General features: G+C 43.7%; 1 protein-coding gene and 1 non-coding gene across 2 annotated transcripts in view; both read left to right on the forward strand.

The window, feature by feature from the left end:
* Window positions 1–26474, forward strand: part of KCNQ5 (potassium voltage-gated channel subfamily Q member 5) — a 564859-nt gene that overhangs the window by 507471 nt on the left and 30914 nt on the right. The window contains exon 11 of the mRNA XM_007669803.4: window positions 17191–17299. Coding sequence (XP_007667993.1) covers window positions 17191–17299 — 109 coding nt within the window. The remainder of the gene's footprint in view (window positions 1–17190; window positions 17300–26474) is intronic.
* On the forward strand, window positions 13278–13415 carry LOC114816883. Its single transcript, XR_003764688.1, has one exon. It is a non-coding gene; the product is annotated as a small nucleolar RNA SNORA7 (small nucleolar RNA).

A 26474-nucleotide genomic window follows, 5' to 3' on the forward strand; every position in this document is an offset into this window, starting at 1 on the left:
TTTATTGAGCACTTGCTATGTGCAGAGCACTGTACTAAGCGCTTGGGATAGAGTGATATAACAATAAACACACTCCCTGCCCACATTGAGCTTACAGTCTAGAGATGGAGACAGACGTTACTAAAAATAAATACATTACAGGACTTGGTTGCTTGTGCTCCTGAATTTCCATTTGATGTTGAGTCGATTCGGTAAATGAGGTGGATGGAATTTCATCAGCTGTGGAGAATCCAAGTCTCAGAGCCACAGAGAAGATTGGTCAGCACTGCAGTTTTGTAGACCTTTGAATTTAGTCTGCAGTCTAGTGCCACATTGTCTCCAAACTCTGGCTGTCTTCCAGAGAATGTGTTGGCCTTCTTGAGTCAGTTTTCTACCTCCTCTTCTATTGGCGTAGTATTGGAAGTACATTGAAAAATTATGTATCCCATTGGAGATTGTTGCGACTTTGTGTACTCATTCATTCAGTTATATTTATTGAGTGCTAACTGTGTGCGGAGCACTATACTAAGTGCTTGGAAAGTACAATTCAGCAATAAAGAGAGACAATGCCTGCCCACAGCGGACTTACAGTCTAGAAGGGGGGAGACAGGCATCAAAACAAGGAAACAGGCATCGATAGCATCAATATAAACATCAAAACAAGTAAAAAAGCATTAATGTAAATAAATAGAATTCTAGATATGTTCATATATACACAAGCGCTGTGGGATGGGGATGGGGGGGTAGGGCAAAGGGAGCAAGTCGGGGTGAGGGAGGGGGGAGGGGGAGCTGAGGAAAAGGGGGGTTAGTCTTGGATTGGAAGCCAGCAAGATTCTGCTACATCAGGAAAACTTAAACAGTATTCAAAAGCTACAGGATGCAATTTATGAGGATTAATCATATTCATGCTGTTTGTCACTTGAAATAATTATTTCTCTTTCATGCACGGTAAGCACAACTGGGGCATATTTCTCCATGTTGTAATTGTTGTACTCTGCACCACCGATATTTAATGTACAGGACTGTCTTTCTCTAACCAGTGCCCTCCTCAGGGTATTTGAACTCCAATCCAGATTGGGGGGGGGCTCGGTTAAGGGCAACATCAGAACAAAGGAAATGTTTTGTCGGATCAAAACAGAGGCCAAACCAACTGGTCCTCTGGCTCCCACAGTGGCAACAGAATACTTAAAATCTCCACGTAATGGTTGCCCTCTGTGAGCCGATCATTGAGCCTACGCTTAATTATATGTTCTACTAAATTTGCCGGGTATTTAGAGTGAGACTCACCAATCAGTTCTGACTCCCTTTCTTCTTAAAGATAGTGATTATGGCATTTTGTCTGTGGCCCGTAGATTGAGGATTAAGTCCCCTCCTTGCTTGTGGGTTTCTACAGGGGTGCTATCAAGCTGGGTTCTTTCCATGGCTCCCACTGCAGAGGTTTCTTAGTAGTAGTATTACTTATTAATCTAAGTACTTACTAAGTACTATGAAAAAAATACATGGATGATAATTAAACAGGGTCCCTGACCCCTCCAGGGGCTCACAATCTAATAATACAGGTGGAGGGAGTAGGGGGAAGGTAGGACTGGTGACAGATACCTTAGGAAAGATGAAAGAGTAAAACGTAAAAACAAAGAGAGCAATAGGGTGCTGGGGCTGGCAAAGCAGAGTTTCAGATTCCTCATGGCTTAGAGTTCAGCAAAAAAAAATGCATGGTCTAGTGGCTAGAGCGAGGGCCTAGGAGTCAGAAGGTCATGGGTTCTAATATTGGCTGTGTGCTCTTGGGCAAATCACTTCACTTCTCTGTGCTTCAGTTACCTCCTCTGCCAAATGGAGATTGAGACTGTGAGCCCCACATGGGACAGAGACCATGATCAACACGATTTGCCTGAATCCACCCCGGGGCTTAGTACAGGGCTTGGCACATAGTAAGCGCTCAACAAATACCTCAATTATTAGTATATTTCTAACAGTCTCAGTTACAGCAGCAGCCACAAGACCTGTGGCAATCGCCGCAGCTGCCCCGGGGCTTCAGAACATCCTAAATCTTCCTGCTGGAGTCCTCCCCAAAGGCACAGGGTAGCATGGGAGGGAGGCTTCAAGATGGCACCAACAGTAGACTGTCAGGTCCTTATGGGCAGGGATCTTGTCTTCCAGCTCTACTGTATACTCTATTCTCCCCAGTGCTTAAAACAGTGCTCAGCACACAGTAACTGCTCGATGCACACCATTGTCTGAATGATCAACTGGGAGGGTAGAGGGGGCTACTGGTGAGGTATCTCCACAGTCCAATGGGGTCGGAAGACGAGACCACACGCTACAACTTCTTCTGTTCCTGCCGCCCTTCTTCTGTTCTTTCTCCCTTCCCCACAGCTTCATCCTGCCTACTCCCTCAAAAGTCAGAGCTCAGATCCTGCTTTTGCATTTTGGACAGTTTTCTGTGCCTTAGGCATGTTCAAGGGTTCATTATAATGTTCTCACCACCTGTGTGGGATTCTATCTCTGTCTGTAATGAGGATGGTTCCATCTGGACTCTTCAGCAATACCACGGTAATGCATAGAGGGGCCATAAATCATCTTGAGTGTTTGCACAAAAATCCTTATTTGGAAGAAGGTCAGCCTGTCTATCTGTTCAGTTTTGGCATCCCACCACTCCTTTCCTATAGGTTAAATAGGTCTCAATCTGACAAGATGCCACCCATTCTGGTACTTGCTCAGGAATACGGGCTGTTGCCTTAGTCTCCTTCTCCCCTTTCGCCTACCGGGGTAAAAACTCTTTGTATCCTGTAGGCTTTTAAAACATTTTTCTATGACTGTAGTGTACATGACCTCTTTTTATAAAAGCACCAAATTAGCCATTACACAAATTACAAAATCTAGCTTCAATTTCATAGGACTTTTTAGTTTCATGGTGCCTTTCATTGAAAGATCCAAAATTATACATCTCTCAAAATGCACACCTACTTGTCTTCTCCTACAAAAGACACCCATATGACACAATTTTTAAATTGCGTCTAACATCTTGTGTGATGTGCTCTGCTAGGTGAAGTGGTTGGGCTCCCAGGAGAAACTCAGGATCTTTTTCTCAGCTAGATGACCGTCTCAGGAAAAGGACAGGCTACCTGGAACTTAGTCTTCTCCTCAAGATGGACCTCCGCTATATCCAAAGCCACTTTACCACGGGGCAAATCCATTACCCCATCACCCTCCCTGCTTCCCCACCAGCCCCCAACCAAGGTCCCACTGAGACCGTTCCCATAATAACCAAGGCCAGGATATAACAATCTCCCTAGGCTTCTCAGTGAGAACACTCTAAGAGAGGCAAAGGGCAAGGAGGGAAACGTTAGGAACTGAAGCTCCTTTAATTCTACCATCCCACTCTCCCAACTGGCACCAAGAGATTCGTTGACCCAGAGCCAGTTAGCACTGTGGGGAATTTGTAGGACTTCAGTGTGGAACTTCCAGGCCCGGTGCCCGATGTGGCTCACCCTGGCCAACCTGGGCACAGACAGACTCACCAGGATTTTCCTGGTAGCCCAGTGGGCAAGTCCAGCCCTGATAACACTCCCCTCCCCGCCCCAATTCCACCGATGCCTCTGGAAAGCTAATAATAGCACTGCCCTGCCCTCCAAGAGGAGGGGGGTTGCCCTTTGGTTTTGGAAGGGCCTCACACACACATAGTTCCAACACCCAGGGCCTATTCCTGCAAAGAAGCAGCAAGACCTAGTGGAAAGAGCATGGGCCTGGGAGTCAGAGGACCTGGGTTCTAATCCTGGCTCTGCTGCTTTCCTGCTGTGTGACCTTGGGCCAGTTCTTGACTAATCTGTAAAATGAGGATTCAATACCTCTTCTCCCTCCTACTTAGACTGCGAGCCCCATGTGGGACAGGGTCTGTGTCCAGCCTGATTAACATATCTATCCCAGCCCTTACCATCGTTGGGCAGGGATTGTCTCTAACTGTTGCCGAATTGTACATTCCAAGCGTTTAGTACAGTGCTCTGGACATATAAAGTGCTCAATAAATACTATTGAATGAATGAATGCTTGACACATAGCAAATGCTTAATCAATACCATCATCATTATTATTATTGTTATTGACACAATCCTGCCTCACCTCCGTCATGCCATCCTCCATCTCCTGTACCACTTTGTCCTTCCTCACTCCTGTTTACACCTTTCACTCTCCAGCATTCTGTCATTCAACAGCATCCCCTGGTCAGTAAGTAAACTCCACCAGTGCCCCCACAGAGCTGCTTCCTGGATAAGTTTTGGAGAAACAGCATGGCCTAGTGGATAGAGTACAGGCCTGGGAGTCAGAAGAATTTTGGTTCTAATCCCGGCTCTGCCATTTGTCTGCTGTTTAACGTTGGGCAAGTCACTTCACTTCTCTGGGCCTCAATTAGCTCATCTGTAAAATGGGGATTAAGACTGTGAACCCTACATGGGACAAGGACTGCATCCAACCTGATTAGCTTGTATCTACCCCAATGTTTAGAATCAGTGGTATGTATTGAACAGTGCCTAGCACATGGTAAGCACTTAGCAAACACCATAAAAAAAAATGTTTACTTGTGTGCCCCATTTCCTATTGAGGATAAATTCCTGTCTCCCTGATTTAGTGCAGGAAACAGAGGCATTCGATCAATTGTATTTATTAAGCACTAACTGTGTACCGAGCGCTATATTAAACAGTTGGGAGAGTACAGTCCAACGATAAACAGACACATTCCCTACCCACACTGAGCTTACAGTCTAGAGGTGCAGGTGCAGGGCAGCAGTTAATGGCAGTTCTCTGGCTCTCTCCTCTCCCCTCCTGCAGTCCCGAGAACAACAATGGTTTCTCACAAGCCCATAGCAGCATCTCTTAGAACCCCTGCCTTCCCACAGTCCTCCTAACCTGCACACTTTGCTCCTCTAATGCTAATCTTCTCAATGTGTCTTGATCTCTATCTTGCCACTGACCCCTTGCACATGCCCTGCCTGGAACTCCCTCTCTCCCCAAATCCAACAGACAGTTACTCTCTCCTCCAAAGCCTTAAGGCCATCTCCTCCAAGAGGCCTTCCCTGACTAAGCCCTCCTTTCCTCTTCTCCCACTGCCTTCTTCATCACCCTGACTTGCTCCTTTTATTCACCTCCTTCCCAGCCCCAAACACTTATGTACATATCTGTAATTTACTTAATTATATTACTGTCGTCTCCTCCCCTCTATATTCGAAACTCTTCAGTGTGAGCAGGGAATGTGTCTGTTTATTGTTGTATATATCTCTCCCAAGCACTTAATACAGTGCTCTGCACACAGTAAGCGCTCAGTAAATGCAGTTGACTGACTGACTGATGACTGACTTCAAGAAGTTAAGCATTTTCCATTGACTTTAAAATACTCAATCAGCTCTCCCCATCCTATCTCCCCTCACTGACCTTCTACTACAGCCCAGCCTTCACACTCCACTCCTCTAGCACCAGTTTACTCACTGTGCCCCATTCTCATCTATCTTGACGCTGACGCCTTTCCCATGTCCTTCCCCAAGCCTGGAACTCCCTCTCCCTCCATATATATCCCAGACCTCTCTCCACCTTCAAAACAATATTAAGATCACATCTCCTCCAAGAGGCCTTCCTCAATTAAGCCATCTTTTCCCCAGCTCCCTCTCTGTTCCACATCATCTATGCACTTCGATCTTTGGAAATTTGATATCTCCCCACTCCCAACTCCACCGCACTTAAGCAGATATCTTTAACATAAGTATTGTAAAGTTTTTATTTATTCATAGTGATGTCTGTCTCCCCTCTAGACTGTAAGATCGTTAGGGTGGAGACCGTGCCTGCTAATTCTGTAGTATTGTACTCTCCCAAGTGCTTAGTACGGTGCTCCATACATAGAAAACACTCAATAAATACCATTGATTGATTGATTATGTGTCAAGCACTGTTCTAAGCACTGAGGTAGATACAAGTTAATTGTGTCAGACACAGCCCCTGCCCCACATGGGGCTCACGTGGCTCAGTGGAAAGAGCCCGGGCTTGGGAGTCAGAGGTCATGGCTTCGAATCCCAGCTCTGCCACTGGTCAGCTGTGTGACTGTGGGCAAGTCACTTCACTTCTCTGTGCCTCAGTTACCTCATCCATAAAATGGGGATTAAAACTCTGAGCCCCACGAGGGACAACCTGATGACCCTGTATCTACCCCAGCGCCTAGAACAGTGCTCTGCACATAGTAAGCACTTAACAAATACCAACATTATTATTATTACTAAGCAGGAGGGAGAACAGAGATTGTAGTCCCATTTTACAGATGAGGAAACTGAGGCAAAGAGAAGTTAAGTGACTTGCCCATGGTGACACAGCAGTCAAGTGGTGGAGCCCGGATTAGAACCCAGGTCCTCTGACTCGCAGGCCTGGGATCTTTCCAGTAGTCCACGCTCCTTGGTTAGTTAATTGATAGAACGCTATAGGCCAGACTGCAATTTTTCACTGCTGGTGATGACCTTCCCTAAATCCCAGCACAGCACTGGGAATCAGTGTGCTCTAGTGGAAAGAGGAGCCAGGAGATCCTGATGATGATCCCAGTTCTGCCACTGGCCGGCTCTGACCTCGGCCGAATCACTTAACCTCTCTGGGGCTCCACCTCCTCCTCTGCAAAATGGGGATAATAATAGCCATCTCGCCTTTCCTCCCAGGGATAGCGTGAGAGTAAAATGAGATCATTGGTATGCAGATGCTTTGGAAAAAAAGACGGTCTCTACAAATTCGAGGGATGGGTGGTGGTCTCTGGAGGGCGGCATGGAGCTGGCAGTGGCCGTGGCCCCGAGCACGTGTGACACTGGAGCACCGCTTCCTCACGTCACCCGTCCACCCAAGACCCCGCTCCAGCGTCAAGCTGGCTCTGCAATGCAATATTATTAAATGAACTCTACCCTCTCACTCCCTGAGGAGCATTTATATGTGACCCTCTGAGTGGTTAGTTCAGGAAATCATGGAAAGAATGCAGTTCTGTTCATCGTCCCCCACATAATTCATTTTTATGAAGTAATTTATTAAAATACGATGGCAAAAATCTCTGGGTATTTTGGAAGGGTGGTTTGGCCTGATACTTGTTCCTCAACTCGATTATTATCAGAATTTCATTAGCTTAAACTTGCTGATATAGTTGTATTCAGGTTTTATAAACTTTCTTACCAAAAACACAATCCACCACTCGGTAACACTGAATGCGACATTAACACTAAAACCAGATCGTTGAATGTTAGTGCACATAATGGCTGTGTGATTATTTTGGGTGATAAAAATCTCCCATGTTTCAATTAAATTTCCTCTGTAATTAATTAGAAATGACACAAGGAAAGAGTCACTGGCATTCTCATTTGAATAAACAGGTATAGCAATTATATATATATATATATATGTATATATGTGTGTATATTTATACATATATACATATATATATATAATTGAAAATAACAAGAAAGGTCTGACATCTTTCTTTCTCCTTATTACTTAGGAATTACTATGACATGACCAGCAATTTAATAGCAATGAACAGAGTGAATTGTTTGTAAAAATTATCTAATAATATCGCATGTCTCCTCGTAAACCCAAAAGATGTCCTTCAATTGTCAGAAAGTATTTCATGAACTTTGCCCACTATTTTAAAGAATCTTTTTCAAAATTAGGCAAATGATAAAGCTAATTGGCAGTTATTAATAGGGAATCAAATTGAATGCATAATATAATAAACATAATTTATTAGGGTAATGTGTAAATTATCTGCTCAAACAATGCAAATTGAAACTGATCTTAGAGAAAATATGATCCAAGCACAAAAGAATCCTACATAATGGATCTCCTCATTTGTGTTAATTAGAATCACTGCATTTGCTCAGTAACAAATGTAAAGACAAACAATGGAAATTAGGAATTCAGAATCACAGAAATATTATTTTATTTTGATTAAAAAATAGTTAAATTTTAAAGACGATAATGTGCCATAGTCACTTAGTGTTCATGTGTTTTACAAAAACAGTGCTACCTTAATAATTAAATTGACTATTGCAGTTAAATATGGTTAAATAGCAATTTGTAATAACTTCTACTTCCCAGCTCTTTAGTTAAGTGAACTTAGAATGATCATGGACCTGCTGCATTAAAAAAAAAAACTGAAATTTTAACTATAGGGAGTTTACAGTACTTGAGGGTAGAGACCACACATGTATTTTTCTTATTCCCTATTAACACCCAGGTCATTATAAAACCCTCAATTATATCACATTGTATATGATACCAATAATCGGAGATTTGCACTTAAATGCCAGGGTTCATTCATTCATTCATTCAGTAGTATTTATTGAGCACTTACTGTGTGCAGGGCACTGTACTAAGCGCTTGGGAAAGTATAATTCAGGGTTGTAAAACACCAGGAAAGAAATTACTTTCCTTAAAATGTAGACTTACCTAAGGAACATGAGACACCAGTCATAAAAGAAAGAGCCTGAAAATTTTATCGTCAAACACAAAATGACCCAGCTTGTGGAGAAGGAAGGATTGGGAAGCATCTTCACCATGCAGCTGATTTTTAATCCTTTTGCATCTTTTCACACTCATGGGTCCGAAGATGTGTGCAACTTCTGTTGAGGGCCATTTATTTTAGAGGTCGATTTAGATTTTCTTAGTTTAATTGCCTTTCTCCGGGCAGTTAAACTCTAAGTGGATCTTCAGTTTATCCTCATTTGTACACACCCTGAATCTCCCAAACTGCACTATTATTCTAACAAGCATATGCAGTGATCATTAATCTGAAAAATGGCTCTAACTGAGATATATCTACCTGAGAGCAGGTCTGGAACGGGTTTTTCTTTCTCTAATTGAGAGATGGTTGAGGCACAAAAGGGTCCAGAAGCCCTACCTGCATGGCCCTAGATCTAAATCCCACACAAATTATGCTTTGCTTTTTTCTTCAACCTTAATCAAGCAGTCAATCATATTTATGGAGCACTTACTATGTGCTCAGCACTGTACTAAGAGCTTGGGAGCATACAATACAATAGAGTTGGTAGACACATCCCATGTCCTTCCACTGACTTGACTTGACCCAAGACCAGGGCTCTGCTGGGTACGTGTGGCTTCTCTGCCTTTAGCCTCCTGGAATACTTGGAATAGAGTGAGCCGGGTTCTTTGGGAAGCAGCATGACCTGGCATTCAGAAGGACCTGGGTTCTAATCCAGTTCTGCCACTTGTCTGCTGTGTGACCTTGGGCAAGTCATTTCACTTCTCTGTGCCTCTGTTACCTCATCTGTAAAATGGGGACAATAAGCCCAATGTGGGACAGGGACTGTGTTCAAACTGATTTGCTTCTATCTACTCCAGCGCTTAGTACAGCACCTGGTACACAGTAAGTGCTTAACAAATACCACGGTTATTATTACTTTCTTCAAGATGACGTGATGGGTCGAAGCAGAATGTGAGGGTCTTAGCTAATGTTTTCCACATTACTAATAAAGTTAAGGCAGGTTTTATTATCTAGTGCAACCAGCCTTGTTCAACCAAATCTCACACAGACATGCTCATAGATGCAGCAGGAAATCTGGAAGCTGGTGTCAGAATCAGAATCCAATTTCCTGGAAGGCTCTTTTATCTCAAGTCAGGAAGCATCATGGGCTACAGCAGCTCCTATAAATTGATGACTTTTCCCTGGAAGCGCCATTTCTTAATCCCCATTTTACAGATAAAATAACTGAGGCATAGAGAAATTAAGTGACTCACCCAAGGTCTCACAGCAGACAAGAGGTGGAGCCGGGATTAGAACACAGGTCCTTCTGACACCCAGGCACGTACTCTATCTACTAGGCCACTGTACTTCTCATATAACACACAAGGATGAGAAAAGACCAGTGATGCACGGTATGAAGAAACGGTATGGCCTAGTGGATAGACCATGAATCTGGGAGTCAGGAAGACCTGGGTTCTAATCCACTTCTTGTCTACTGTGTGACTTTGGGCAAGTCACTTAACTTCTCTGGGTTCCAGTTACCTCATCCCTAAAATGGGGATTAAGACTGTGAACCCCAGTGCCCAGTACTATGCATAGCACATAGTACTTGCTTAACAAATACCATTTTTAAAAAAAGATAGAGATGGTTGTGAGCTGCTTCTCAAAATCAGCAAAGTCCTATCAGCCATAGGACTGATACAGCATGAAGAAAACCAGAGTTATGTACCAGCCTGCACATGACAAATTCTATATCCAGCCATGGGCAGAGTTGAACTCCATCCCTGTATTTGGTCTTAAGCTGTCGAGTCATCTCCGACCCATAGCGACACCATGGACACGTCTCTCCCAGAACGCCCCACCTCCATCTTGCAATCGTTCTGGTAGTGGATCCATAATGTTTTCTTGGTAAAAATACGGAAGTGGTTTACCACTGCCTCCTTCTGCGCAGTAAACTTGAATTTCCGCCCTCGACTCTCTCCCGTGCCGCTGCTGCCCAGCACAGGTGAGTTTTGATTTGTAGAAGATTGCTTTCCACTAGCTAGCCACTGCCCAAACTAGGAATGGAGTGGATACGCCTCTGCTTGACTCTCTCTCCAGTAGACGAGACCGGTAGAGAAGTGGAAACTCTCCAGGTAAGACGCTGAGAGGGGCCATCTCTAAATACTGCTATTTGAACAAGAATAATAAAAGATAGGAAATTAAATCAAGAAGGCTGGTGTGTCCTATGGGAGAAGGACACTGAATCAAGATGCAAACTAAACTGAAGATCTACAGACTAATTGTATCGCCCAACCCTCTCGAGGGTTATAGAACGCAAGATTAATCACGAGCTCCACGTCTTACAGCAGTTCTACCAACTCCATGCTAACTATGCGCCATACTCAAAAGCAGATGGAGAAACAGGATCACAGACTACAAAATCTCAAAAATTCAGTTAATCCACAAACTGTTTATGGTACTCGTTAAATGTTCACTATGTGCCAAGCACAATACTAAGCACTGGGGTAGATACAAGATAATCAAGTCGGATACAGTCCCTGTCCCACTTGGAGCTCACGATTTAAATAGGAAGGACTAGCATTTAATCCCCATTTTACAGATGAGGAAACTGAGGCCCAGAGAAGTCAAGCAACTTGCCCAGGATCCCACTGCAGGCAAGTGGCAGTCATTCATTCATTCAATAGTATTTATTGAGCGCTTACTATGTGCAGAGCACTGTACTAAGCGCTTGAAATGAACAAATCGGTAACAGATACAGTCCCTGCCCTGTGACGGGGCTTACAGTCTAATCGGGGGAGACGGACAGACAAGAACAGTAGCAATAAACAGGCTCAAGGGGATGAACATCTCATTAAGACAATAGCAAATAAATAGAATCAAGGTGATGTACATCTCATTAACAAAATAAATAGGGTATTAGAACCCAGGTCCTCTGACTCTTAGGCCTCTGTTCTTTCCACGGGGCCATGATGCTTCCCATCTGAGCAATCAGGGCGTGAGAAGACTGAAAAACCACAGAATATCCAAGTAGCTATTCTCTGAGGAGCTTATATAGGTAATCAATCAATCCGTCTATCATATAAGAGAAGCAGCATGGCTCAGTGGAAAGAGCACAGGCTTGGGAGTCAGAGGTCATGAGTTTGAATCCCGGCTCTGCCACTTGTCAGCAGTGTGACTGTGGGCAAGTCACTCAACTTCTCTGTGCCTCAGTTACCTCATCTGTAAAATGGGGATTAACTGTGAGCCTCACGTGGGACAACCTGATTACCCTGTATCTACCCCAGCGCTTAGAACAGTGCTCGGCACATAGTAAGCGCTTAACAAATACCAACATCATTATTATTATTATTTATTGAGTGCTTATTGTGGGCCGAGTACTAAGTTCCAAGCACTTGGGAGAGTACAACATAACAGAGCTGGTAGACATGTTCCCTGACCACAGCAAGCTCAAAGTCTAGAGGAGGAGACAGACATTAATACAAATAAATAAATTACGGATATGTACACAAGCACTGTAGGGGTGAGGAAGAGGTGAGCAAAGAGTGCAAATCCAAGTACAAGGGAAACTGCAAATTTGGTGGGCAGTAGAAATACTAGGAAGCCTTTTTTTGCAATAAAGTAAATTTTCATCAATGCAGCATAGCAGTGGTCAGTTTTAGGAGACAAAAGCAGAAGGCAGCGATGAAAAATGAAATGTCTGCAGAAGGCAGCGATGAAAAATGGAGTGTCTGCAGACGGCTCAGTAGGTCGGTCAGTCACACTTACTGAGCATTTACCTTGTTTAGAGCACTGTACTCGGCGTTTGGGAAAGTAAAATGTAACAATAAACAGACATATCCTCTGCCCATGACGAGCTTCTAGTCTAGAAAGGGAGACTACAATACAAAAAAAAAAGCAAAAGTAGGGGTAAGCTATTGTAGAAACAAATGCAACAGGGCAGCAAGACCATTTTTACAGGTTCGTGATTTTTGAAGCCTCGTCCTTAATCACACATTGATAAAAATCTCACCTGCAGTAGCATTACTGGTCTTTTCTCGTCCCTGACGTGTGTTATATGAGAAGTACAGTGGCCTAGCACATAGAGTACGGGCCTGGGGGTCAGAAGGACCCGTGTTCTAATCCCGGCTCTGCCTCTTGTCTGCTGTGAGACCTTGGGTGAGTCACTTAATTTCTCTGTGCCTCAGTTACCTTACCCGTAAAACGGGGATTAAGACTGTGAGCCCTATGTGGGATGGAAAATGCATGCAATCTGATTATCTTGTATCTAACCGCACTTGGTACATAGCCTGGCACATAGTAAGCCCTAACAAATACCATTAAAAAAGTTTGACTTTCTAATTTAAATTGAACTGGTAATTTTAGATATTAGAAATATCGTACATGTACCTAAATCTCAGGAACAGTGTAACTGGGGCATCGTTAGGCTACTCTCTGGGGAAAATCAGAAGTGTGTTACCATCACCATCAATATTTATTACGTGCCTGTTTTGTGTAGTACAGTCATAGAATACTATAAAAATTGGTTTTGCAGTTATTTTGCAACCACAAATAATTTACCGGTAAAAGTAAATCAGCATAAAATTTATTTTAGAAACCTTCAGGCCCCAGAGAAGAATTTTTTTTTTCCTTTAAGATTTTCCTTCCAACTAACAGTCCTAATGGCCCTAAGCAGTGGTGTCTACAGAGACAATGATTTGACACCATCTGAGTTCCCACCTTCAAAGTCACCGTTTGTCTAGGAACTGGTTGACCGAGTAGTGATTGACTACTGATGTTGCTCAGGTATTGCGTCCGTGTAGAAGCAAGACCCCTCCTCTCAGGGTCGCACCTGGAGAGTTTCCAGTACTCTACCAGTCTCGACTACGAAAGGGAGAGTCAAGCAAATGCATATCCATTCCATTCCTGGCTTGGTCAGTGGCTAGGGAGTGGAAGGCAATCTGCTACACGTCACCTCTGCCGGGCAGCACCGGCATGGGAGAGAGATGAAGGTGGAGACTCAAATTTACTGAGCGGAAGGGGACAATGGTAAACCACTTCTGTATTTTTACCAAGAAAACTCTGCGGATGCACGACCAGAACGATTGCAGATGTAGGTGGGGTATTCTGGGAGAGAAGTGTCCATGGTGTCGCTATGGATCAGTCAACTCGACAGCATAAAACCACATCTTTAGCCCTGGCCAGTGCTACTCTCATGGAGACCAATCCATGACTTTCCCCTCCTTCTCTCTGTCCCACCTCTCTCCTCTCTCTCTGTTTTTCCTCCCCCAACCCCACCCCGTCAGAGAAGCAACGTGGCTCAGTGGAAAGAGCACAGACTTGGGAGTTAGAGGTTCTAATCCCGGCTCCTCCACTTATCAGCTTGTGACTTTAGGCAAGTCACTCAACTTCTCTGTGCCTCAGTTACCTCATCTCTAAAATTAGGATCAAGACCGCGTGCCCCATGTGGGACAACTTGATCACCTTGTATCCCCCCAGCGCTTAGAACAGTGCTGTGCACATAGTAAGTGCTTAACAAATGCCATTACTATTAGTATTATTATTATTATCATCATCTCACACACACATCACCTACTGGCAGGGACTAAAATAGTTACCCACACATCCTGAACCCAGACTGGACTGTAGCATTCAGGTAACAGTAAAAGGGAAATAGTGTGACCTACTGAAGACTAGTGGAGCTGGGAATCAGCTCCATCCCTCCCCTCCAGCTGGTGGGGGAGAGGGGAGGGCTGGGTTTTAACCCTGGCTCTGCCATTTGTCTGCTGTGTGACCTTAAGCAAGTCACTTAACTTCCCATTTTCTCATTTGTAAAATGGGGATCAAATGCCTATTCCCCCTCCCCCTATAGGACAGGGACTGTTTCTGGCCTAATTAGCTTATATCTACCACAGCACTTAGTACAGTGTTTGGTGTATAATATTATTATTAATAATAATAGTGTAGTGTTTGGTGCTTAGTATTCATAATAACAATAATAATGGCATTTATTAGACACTTACTATGCTGTATTTTCTAAGTGCCGGGGTAGACACAAGTTAATAAGGTTGGACACATAGGGAGCTCATAATCTAAATGTGAGCTCACATAGTAAATGCTTAATGACTTGAAAAATAGTGTTGCTCAGTGGATAGAGCACAGGAGTCAGGATTAGAACTCCAGCTCTGCCACTTGTCTGATGTGTGACCCTGGGCAGGTCACTTCACTTCTCAAATATTACCTCATCTGTAAAAGGGGGATTATGTCTGTGAGCCCCATGTGGGACAACCTGATTACCTTGTAATTGTTGATGTGTCCAACCTGAGTCGCTTGTATCAGGCCTCAGTATAGCACCTGGCACATAGTACTTAACAAATACCATAAAAGGCCCACAATTATTATTATTTATATAAGTGGTTACTGCCATGAGTATTCCTACTGGATTTTTTTTAGCATCAGAGACTGAGAAAGAAATGTGACAAGAGGAAGAGAAACATGGGACGTGGCTCTCCTTTCATCCAATGCAAAGATAATCTCCACCGCCATTGCAATCAACCTCAGGAGCCTCTGTCACTGTAACCAGTGTTTTAAAGCAGTGAAAGTTGTTTCTATTTTTGTTATTCAGGAATCAGAGACATCCAGCTGTTTTAGGAGAGTTCCATGTAGTTCCATATTAGTCTACTGAGAAATTTAGCGTAAGCCAGGGTGGGGGGCGGCTGCTTCTGGCAACACTCATTCAGAAGAGAGGCAGAACAGGCAAGGGATTGACATAGTGTCTTAATTTAGGCCGGAGAACAAGCTGTCTTAAATTCATGAGTCCCCAAAGTAGGGTTATGTGGAGGAGGAGGAGGAAAAGCAAGTGCCCATCTCTCTCCTTGTCATAGCTCAAGGGTACTAAAGGTACAAACATGCACAGACGTCCCAGAGACAATATCTCATCCTCTGTGGGGATGAAGGTGGGTTGGTAAATATAGGTGTGACATCCCAGAAACCCTGCCATCGGTTTATCCGCCACTGCTCCACGGGCCTTCCACCATCTCTTGGGTCATTGTAAAGAGACAGGTGAGGAGAAGCATTGTGAAAACAGAAAGGGCACACATAGCCTCTGTGACTCTCCAGAAGAACCTAACAGAGAACAAGGAATGGAGCAAAGGAAAATTGTCTTCCTTTATCACTCCTAGAGCAGTTGTAGCAACCTAGGGGGCACCAGGTGAAAGAATAAGACTCTTCCACTTCAGCTATATTCAGAATTTACTCACATAATTGTCCCGCGTTGGCTAATCATGGCTTAGGGGGAAAAGCCCGGGCCTGTAAATCCGAGGATGTGGTTCTAATCTCAGTTCTGCCATGTGTTTGCTGTGTGACCTTGAGCAAGTCACTTCACTTCTCTGTGCCTCATTTCCCTCATCTGTAAAATGGGGATTAAAAATGTGAGCCACATTTGGGACAGGAACTGTGTCCAACCCGATTATCTTGTATCTATCCCAGTGCTTAGAACAGTGCTTGGCTAATAGTAAGTGCTTAACAAATACCACTATTATTATTATTATTAATGTTACATTTAAGATAGGGCTGGGACGATTATGCTGGTCATATAAGAATCATAAGGAGTAGGAGACAAAAGAGAAGAAAAAAGGAAGAGGGAAGAAGAAAAGAAAAAGGAGAGGAAGATACAAAGGCATGGAATTGCACCTCTTATTTTTCTTTGCACTCTTCTGAACGCTGCAATATAACAGACATTCAGTGAACTACCTCCCACCCCCAACTAGGCCCGGCCCATTCTTGCATTCTCACACTTCCGTCCCTCCTCTCTAATTCACAGCAGTATTCATGAGGTGGCTTCACCAAACCCCCCACCCCTTCCCCTCCCCATACAGTGTTTGTACTTTCACACCCTTCTGCTCTTCCTCCCTGCCTCCCACACACACACCTCTCCTCCCTGACAGTCTTAATAAATTAAAGGCCCACCCCCTGCTGTGTTGCTTACTCTTCCCCTTTTTTTCACCTCCTCCTTTTCCCGGCTTGTTGAGCTACAATTCCTTATAACTATGTGATACAAGAAATAATCTCTTATTTCCCTCTCCAAAATCTGGGTGGGGCAATTTTCTAATGGAGTCAATTATGCCAGTGAATAAGGAGGAGATTCATTCTTGCCAGCTTGTATATTTTTAATGTCTACTAGTCCAGCCAAATTCCTCCAGGAAACTTGTGTCAAGTGCTTTTCCACACTAAATATTTAGGGGTTCATTTATGGTCTTGTGTCTTTCATGCATATGTTTATGCCACTATCATTCACCTAATACTCCCTGGGTCTAATACAGGACTCTGCACACATAAGAGCCATTCACTAAATGATATTAGAAAACTGACCACCACTACCGATCCCAGTGTAAAGTTCAAGATTAGGGCAAAAAGTTTATTAGTTGCCCAGGGTGCAAGGTATTAATTTTCTCATCCAACGTAAGAATCTCTATAATTTTGCCCTAACTTGCTTTGCTGCAAGCTACTTCCAATATCCTGCCTAACTACTCAGATTCTTTGATGTCAACTCACACAATAGGAATCTTCATGACATTCTCGATAAGAAATCAGACACAAAAAAGATAATTTACCTAAATCAGAGCTCACACTTCTTTGTTATCATGCTCCATATAGTAGACCTCACTGTTTCCATTCAAGACAAACCCAATAGAACTTTTGCTTCATTGAAAATATTTGTGTCTTAACATATAATTTTTGTCTTGCAGCTGACACTGCTCTTGGAACAGATGATATATATGATGAGAAAGGATGTCAGTGTGATGTATCAGTGGAAGATCTCACCCCACCCCTTAAGACTGTCATTAGAGCCATCAGGTGAGTGAAAAACACAGTAAAATCACATTTCAGAGATGGAACTAGTCACTTGCATTATTGTGGTGCTGTATTCTTTTTCCAGCATGTAAATTTGCCGGAATAATTTATCTTGCTGTCAGCATGACTGTTAAATGTCGAAAAATTTTCTCCTAATACAAAATAATGTATCATTCAAAACAATTAAAGTTTATTATGCAAAATATGTTGTTTAAAGGTAGTTGAAAGGACTAAAGAGGAAGAAAGAATATTTTAAGATTGGCTTGTCATGTGTTTTCTTCATATACCAATATAAACGTTCATGAAATCTAATTTTAAGAATTCTCTTTGTAACAACTCAGATATACCTTTTTCTTCCTAAATCTTCAAAAGATGTGTAGTAGAGCATTCTCTAAAAATTACACACAACAGCTGAGATGATATTTTATTGCTATGAAAAAGCTTGCAACTGACAATGCCGAAATACAACTAAGATTTTTCTTGGCTATTATCCCTTTTTTTATGGAAAAAAGGGCTTAGTCCTCCAAATCAGTGAGTGTCCTCATATTTAGGAGCTAAATTAAATCAGTTAACAGCCTAAAAGGTGTTGTGTATATGTAGATTCTTCCTACCATTTCCTTGGTTTGGTCTGAATTTGTGTTTGTGAGAGAATATTGAGTGTAACTAAACTTTAGGTTAATAATGTTGGAATTTTCTCTGGCTGATATTCTGCAGTAGAAAAAGGAGTGATGCTATTATGAGGGAGTGTTGGTAGGTGTGGAGGAGGAAAGGCAGACTGTGAGTGAAACTTTTGATGGGCCAGGGATATTTGGAATTGATTTGTCAAAGCGTTCGTGTAAATATTGTCATTTTAAATTAGTAACCACCGACATGAGAGGCAACTGACTAGAGGCATACCTATTTTCTGTATGTACTTTTCTTTAGGTATGTTTTCTTTTTTTTTAATTATTGGTTTAAAATGAGGAGCGGCCTGGCTCTGTGGAAAGAGCCCGGGTTTAGGAGTCAGAGGTCATGGGTTCTAATCCCGGCTCTGCCACTTGTCAGCTGTGTCACTTTGGGCAAGTCACTTAACTTCTCTGTGCCTCAGTTACCTCATCTGGAAAATGGGGATTAAGACTGTGAGCCCCACGTGGGGCCTGATTACCCTGTAACTACCCCAGCGCTTAGAACAGTGCTCGCCACATAGTAAGCACTTAACAAATACCAACATTATTATTATTAGGTGCAGCCTTTGCTTATCTTTCCTGTGTTATGCAGACTAAGTATGTTGGAGCTGACAATATAGGAAATATTCTCAATCACTTTTTATGCACCCGGTTCAGATTTGGAATTGTTTTTAAATTCTCTCTTTCTGGCTCTGGAGAGCACAAAAACAGGATTTGTGAGGAAGAAAACAAATCATCTCTCCTCCTTTTTCCACCTCCTTGCATCCTCACTCTGAGCAAGTCTGTTGCATGCTTCTATTCAGGGAATCAGGCACCAGAAGCCCTGTCCTCCTTAGCTGAAGAAACGGTAACCTCTAACTTAGATGTAATGGGAATCACTGGGAAAGAGTTGCTGCTTTTGGTGACACACCCCAAAATGGTCATATGCTGAGAATTCTTGCTAAGGTCTGGCACCTATGTTTGGGAAGGAAAGAGGACATTATTAACATCCCCCCCCCCCAGAATAACAGGCCAGGGATTGGAGTTTAATAAGAAGCTCCCACAATGTCCTAGCCATGAGCTAGAAAGATTCGTCTTCACTTTTTCTGAGTTTGCCCGAATTCTGTTAGCAAAAACATTAGGCCATTTTTTTTAAGAAGGAATTATATCCCTCTTTACGATCAGAGCTAAGAAATTCTATGAGGCCATACTCTGGTTCCAGATGACTATAGTCCGTAAAATCTGGAGTACGAGGTCGTGCTGTAAATAGTGACGTATCTCAGGATCCGAACACCCTGTCTGACTTTTCATCCAGTCACTGCAGGGAAGACCATTCCTTCTTCACCTCTTCCTTTCCTTGCCCCAACTCCACCATACCGCTTCCCGATCAGTGACTTGCAGGCCACTTTCTCCACTTTGGCTGGGCCTCAGAAGGGAGGCAACACAGATGGGTGGAAATGGAAGAGGTGAGATCTTTCTCTCTCCAGTCCCAATTCTGTGCTGCCTTCAGTGGGGAACAGAAGGGAGGAGTCTTGACTTGGTGGTGAATTGCTGTCTTTTAACACAGCTGAAAATGGCCCTGAGCAAAGAGCGGTCCTGAGCTAAGAACGACCTTGAGCCTCTGAGATGACAAAAATCACCAGGCATCTTCTCAGTTGCAAGGCAGAACTGGGAGTCTGAGCCAGTAGATTGGCAAGAAGGAATGTGACAGAGTCAAACTGAACAGTTTCTCATGGCACTATTTGGGGTGAGAAAGTAGGCCAGCACTCAGGTATAAGGCCATCCGGGTCATAACTGCCTAATATTGTCCTGCCCTAATTCTCCTGGAAATAGTGGGGCAGCCTGAGCCTTAATCAGGAGCAGTGCAAGTCCCTGGCTACAAAAAATTAAAAAGTAGTGGGTAGGAAGGTAGAATGGGGAGAGCCTAGGGAGATGGGTAGAGGGGGATTGGGGAGACAGATGGAGGAGGTTTGGGGAGATGGGTAGAAGGAGCCCGGTAGACAGGTGGAGGTGACTATTTTGGAGTGCCCCAGGGATCAGGAAAGGAAGGGATGGAGGTGGGGGTGTTGGGGAATGATCTGTAGGAAACTACAGCTTGGACATCACATCGGAGCTGGTTCTGGAGCAGAAAACTAAAAACTTGCACTTACAACTAAGAGAAAATGGGTCCCATAATATAATGGTTCCCAATACATCCACATTTTCAAGGAATATGTTATGTACATATATTGTATGTATTGGGTAGTCCCATATTTAGAATATTTATTTAGATAATTTCCAAAATGGATCCTCTCCCTAAAGGAAAATTTACGGTTCTATGTATTTCCTTTAAGAACTACTATAGAGAGATCTCGAGGAATACATTAATTTTTTCCAAGAATAGTTTTTAAACTATATACCTAGGAAAGATATACTTCTCTCCTTTCAGTTACTCAAGAAATCAATTTCTGGATAGAAATATAAAAGAGGAATCTTGTCTTTCGTCTCTATTGTACTATCGCAAGCATTCCATAAGTACTGTTGCCGAATTGTACATTCCAAGCACTTAGTACAGTGCTCTGCACACAGTAAGCCCTCAAAAAATACGATTGAACGAATGAGTACTCTGCAAAGGACAAGTGCTCAATATATACTGCTGACTGACACAGATAATCTGCAGTGAATTTTATGCATTTGCTCTACTCTCCAAGGAGTTGGTCTCCAAGTCTCCAAGAGACCAACTCTACAACCGCTGTTACAATCAATCAATAATTATTATGTCCTGAGTGCCTCCTATTTGCAGAGCACTATACTAGGCACCTGGTAGAGTACAAAAGAGGTAAGTAACATGGTCCCTGCTGTCAAGTAACTTAATAATGTTGGTATTAATGTTGGTATTTGTTAAGCGCTTACTATGTGCAGAGCACTTTTCTAAGCGCTGGGGTAGATACAGGGTCATGTGAGGCTTCATCCCCATTTTGCAGATGAGGTAACTGAGGTACAGAGAAGTTAAGTGACTTGCCCACAGCCACACAGCTGACAAGTGGCAGAGCCGGGATTTAAACCCATGACCTCTGACTCCCAAGCCCGGGCTCTTTCCACTGAGCCCCACTGCTTCTCTATCTCATAACATGTGTTCCAAATGTGAAATCATATGGGAATAGTATAGAACAATTTTAGGGGATCAAGAATAATAAGCAGTGTGGGTAATTACACTAAAATCGATAAGTGGTATTCATTGAGATCATACTGTATGCATAGCATACTACTAAGTGATTGGGAACGAACACGACTGAGCTGGTAGACATAAACCCTGACCTCAGAGATTTTACATTCTAGTGAGGAAGAGAGATATTAAAATAAATTATAGATTGGGGAAGCAGCAGAGTCTTAAGATAGGCTCAATAGTGCTGTGGGGATGAGGATGGGATATCAAAGTGCTTAAGGAGTACAGATCCAAGTTCATCAGTGACACAGAAGGGAGGGCAAATAGGATAGGGAAATGAAGAGTTAGGGAATGCGGGAGTTACGGTTATAGTAGGGCTTTCGAGATGAGGAGAGTAGTGGTCTGTAGGATTCAGTGGGGAGGGAGTTCCAGGCCAGAGGAAGGATGTGGTCAATGGATTGGCACAAGAGAGACGAGATCAGCAAGATAAGGTTGGAGGGTCAGAGCTGAGTGAGTGCCTTAAGGAGTGGTAAGGAGTTTCTGTTTGATATAGAGGTGGGTGGGCAACCACTGGCAGATTTTGAGAAATGGACTGAGTGTTTTTTAAAAAAAAATCATTCAGGCAGCAGAGTGAAGTGGAGATGGAAGACACAGGAGGTAGGGAGGTCAGTGAGGAGGCAGCAGTTGAAGCGAGATATGATAAGTTTTTGGACCAGCATAATAAAAACATCAAACAAAAATAGACAGGATTGTAAGGGAAGAATGACAAGAATATGTTTTCTGTCGTGAACTGGAGAATGCTTATTTTTTCATCAAATAAATTTCCTGAAAGTGCAAAGATTTAAAGAGGCAGCCAAGTACATAAAAATTTTGAATGGCATGCCAAAAGGCTTAAACTCTGTTCCAATTCAGTATCTACATTTACATATTTTTTGACCTGAAACTTATCCTGTCTTAACCCTCATTCCTCCAGCATCAGCTTCTCCCATGAATAATCAGTGGTATATATTAAGCGCTTAGTGAGCAGAGCACTATATTAAGCACTTGGGAGAGTTCAGTACAACAGAGGAGGTAGACACAAATCCCGCCCACCAGAAACTAAAAAGGGGAGACGTGCATAAAATAAACTATAGCTATGTGCATAAGTGCTGTGGGGCTAAGGGTGGGGTGAATATCAAGTGCTCAAAGGGTACAGATCCCAAAACAGTCGTGACTCAGAAGGGAGAGGGAGTAGAAGAAATGAGGGCATAGTTGGGTAAGGCCTCTTGGAGAAGATCCAGTTTTAATAAGGCTTTGAAGGTGGGGAGAGTGGTGGTATAAGGCGGAAGGAGTTCCAGGCCAGAGGGAGAACATGGGCAAGGGGTTGGCAGCAAGATGAACAAGATCGAGGTACTGTGAGTAGGTTGGTGTTAGAAGATCAAAGTGTGTGGGCTGGGTTGTAGTAGTGAGGTAAGGTGGGAGGGGGAGAGCTGAATGAGTGATTGAAAGCATAAGGTAAGGAAATTCTGTTTGATGCGGGGGTAGATGGGCAACCTCTGGAGGCTCTTAGATCGGGGAGACGTGGACTGAATGTTTAGGTATATAAATGATGGGGTAACAAAGTGGAAGTAAGGACTGGAAGGGAACAAGACAGGAGGCAGGAGGGTCAGCGAGGTGGCTGATGCAGTAATCCAAGCAGGATATAAGTGTTTGGATCAGTGCAGTAGCAGTTTGGATGGAGAGGAAAGGGTGGATTTTAGCAATGTTGTGAAGGTAGAACCCACAGGATTTGGTGACAGGTTGAATATGTGGGTTGAATGAGAGAAACGAGTCGAGAATAATGCCGAGGTTATGAGCTCGTGAGACAGGGAGGGTAGTGGTACCATCTACAGTGATGAGAAAGTCAATAACAGAGTCAATAGACACGTTTCCTGCCGAGTTTACAGTTTACAGTAAGGGATTACAGTTAACTGTAACATGCTAACTTTGAGGTGTCAGTGGGACATCCAGGTAGAGGTAGCACGGAGGGGAGAGGAAATGTGTGACTTCGAAGAAGGAGAAAGGTCGGGGCTGGAGAAGAGGATTTGAGAATCAATCCCATAGAGATGTAGTTAAAGCCAGGGTAAAATAACGAATTCTCCAAGGGAATGGGTGTAGATGGAGAATAGAGGGGGACCTAGAAGTGAGCCTTGAGGGACTCCCACAGTTAGAGGGTGGGAGGGTTAGGAGGAGCCTGAAAAAGAGACTGAGAAGGAGCAGCCAGAGAGAGGCCTTGCCGTATTTTTCTGTGGCATATTTTCTTGCTACTCTGCACTCTGAGGATACCTTTACCATGGCAAGCGAAACAGTCACTAGCGCTAAAATACCTGGCCCCTAAACTGGGTGCTTTTGAAGAAATACTCCACAGATAAGGAAGGGTACATCACATGCACTTTTAGAAATGTGCAACTTTTCTATTGTAGCTGGTTTTCATTTTTTATACTCTTTCGAAAGTCACGACTCTCCACCTGCAAATCACTGTTAAAAAAAAAAGAGAGAGAACTAAAGAAGTAAACATTGGAAAGTTCACTTTCCAGACGCTTTTCCCTCTGGAAACATGTTTCAAACATGTTTGTGTATCCTCTATCCTAAGAAAACCCTCTCTTAACTCCACTGCAGTTATCAGTTATCACCCTGGCTCGTTCCCACCTTTCCTCTCCAAACTCCTTGAGCTAACTGTCTATACCCATTGCTTCCATTTCCTCTCCTCTGATTCTCTCCTTGACCCTCTCCACTGTGGCTTCCTCCTTCACTCCATGGAGCTACACTCTCTAAGGTCACTAGTGACCTCCTTCTTGCCAATCCCAGTGGCCTCTACTCCATCCTAATCCTCCTTGACTTCTCCCCTGTTTTCAGTGCTGGGCCCACCCCCTCACCATGAAACATTATCCAACCTTGGCTTCATTGACACTGATGATGATGATGACAGTAATTGTTAAGCACTTACTATGTACCAAGCACTGTTCTAAACACTAGGATAGATACAGAGTAATCAGATTGTCCCACGAGGGGCTCACCATCTTAATCCCCGTTTTACAGATGAGGTAAATGAGGCACCGAGAAGTGAATTCAACTTGCTCAAAGTAACACAGGTGACTAGTGGCAGAGCCGGGATTAATAATAATAATAATGTCGGTATTTGTTAAGCGCTTACTATGTGCCGAGCACTGTTCTAAGCGCTGGGGTAGACATAGGGGAATCAGGTTGTCCCACGTGGGGCTCACAGTCTTAATCCCCATTTTACAGATGAGGGAACTGAGGCACAGAGAAGTTAAGTGACTTGCCCACAGTCACACAGCCGACAAGTGGCAGAGCTGGGATTCGAACTCATGAGCCCTGACTCCAAAGTCCGTGCTCTTTCCACTGAGCCACCCATGACCTCTGACTCCCAAGCCCATGCTTCTTCCACTAAGCCACTCCTGATTCTCCTCCTATCTTTCAGGCTGCTCATTCTCCGTCTCTTTCGTGGGATCCTCCTCTGCCTCCCACTCTCTAACTCTGGGAGTCCCTCAAGGCCGTTCTGGGTCGCTTTCTGTTCTCCATCCAAACCAACTCCCTTGGAGAGCTCATTCTCTTACATGGATGATTCCCAAATCTACCTCTCCAGCCCTCACTTCTCTCCTTCCCTGCAGCCTCATATTTCCTCCTACTTTCGGGACATTTCTACTTGGATATCCCACTGATGACTGGAACTTAACACGTTCTCTAGACTGTAAGCTCACTGAGGGAAGGGCCTATCACCTCTCTTCTATTGTACTCTCCTTAAGTGCTTAGTACAGTGCTTTGCATACAATAAGTCCTCAAAAGTACGATTGACTGATTGATTGATGTCCAAAACAGAACTCCTCATCTTCCCACCTGATCCCTGTCCTCCTTCTGACTTTCCCATCACTGTAGACAGCACCACTAGCCACCCCTCCCCGTCTCACAGACCTATAACTTTGTCATTATCTTAGACTCGTTTCTCTCATTCAACTCACATATTCAATGTCCCCAAATCCTGTCAGTTCTGCCTTCACAATACTACTAAAATCCACCCTTTTCTATCCATCCAAACTGTTACTTCATGGATCCAAGCACTTATCATATCCTGCCTTGATTCTCCTTGCTGAGCCTCCTGCCTCCTGCCTCTCCCCATTCCAATCCTACTTCCACTTTGCTACCCAGGTCATTTTTCTACAAAAATATTCCTTCCACGCCTTCCCACTCCTCAGGAGCCTCCAGTGGTTACCCATCCATCTCCGCATCAAAAAAAAAAAAACCTTCTTACCATAGGCTTTAAAGCACTCAATCAGCTCGCCTCCCTCCTACCTTACCTTTCTACTACTTCACTACTACAACCCAGCCCACATACGTTGATTGTCTAACACCAAACTACTCGCTGTACCTTACTCACATTCATCTCACTGCCGATCCCTTGTCCGTGTTCTTCCTTTACCCTGGAACTCCTTCCCCCCTTAATATCTAACATACCACCACCCTCCCAACCTCCAAAGCCTTATTAGAATTGAATCTCCTCCAAGAGGTCTTCCCCAACCGTGGCCTCATTTCTCCTACTCCCTCTCCCTTCTGCATCACCAATGCATTTGGACCTGTACCCTTTAAGGACTCGATAGTCACCTCATTCTCACCACTACAGCACTTAGGTACATACCTGTAATTCATTATTAATAATAATAATAATAATGTTGGTATTTGTTAAGTGCTTACTAGGTGCAGAGCACTGTTCTAAGTGCTGGGGTAGATACAGGGTCATCAGGTTGTCTCTCGTGAGGCTAACAGTCTTAATCCCCATTTTACAGATGAGGTAACTGAGGCACAGAGAAGTGAAGTGACTTGCCCACAGTCACACAGCTGGCAAGTGGCAGAGCCGGGATTTGAACCCATGACCTCTGACTCCCAGGCCCGGGCTCTTTCCACTGAGCCACGCTGCTTCTTTCATGTCTGTCTCCCTGTCTAAATTGTAAGCTTTTTGTGGACGGGGAACATGTCAGCCAACTCTGTTGTATTCTCCCAAGCCCTTAGTACACTGTTCTGCACACAATAAATGGTCGATAAATACCACCGATTGATTGATGAGAAGCAGTATGATGTAGAGTATAGAGCATGGGCTTGGGAGTCAGAAGGTCGTGGGTTCTAATCCCAGCTCCTCCACTTGTCTGCTGTGTGACCTTGGACAAGTCACTTCACTTCCTCTGTGCCTCAGTTACTTCATCTGTAAAATGAGGGCTGAGGCTGTGAGCCCCATATGGGACAGGGACCGTGAACAACCCGATTTGCTTGTATCCCAGCACATATTACAGTGCCTGGGACATAGTAAGTGCTTAACAAATATCACAATTATTATTATTAACTATGTCTACTATGTGAA

This window comes from Ornithorhynchus anatinus, chromosome 1 (assembly GCF_004115215.2).
Source record: "Ornithorhynchus anatinus isolate Pmale09 chromosome 1, mOrnAna1.pri.v4, whole genome shotgun sequence".
NCBI classification, from domain to species: Eukaryota; Metazoa; Chordata; class Mammalia; order Monotremata; family Ornithorhynchidae; genus Ornithorhynchus; species Ornithorhynchus anatinus.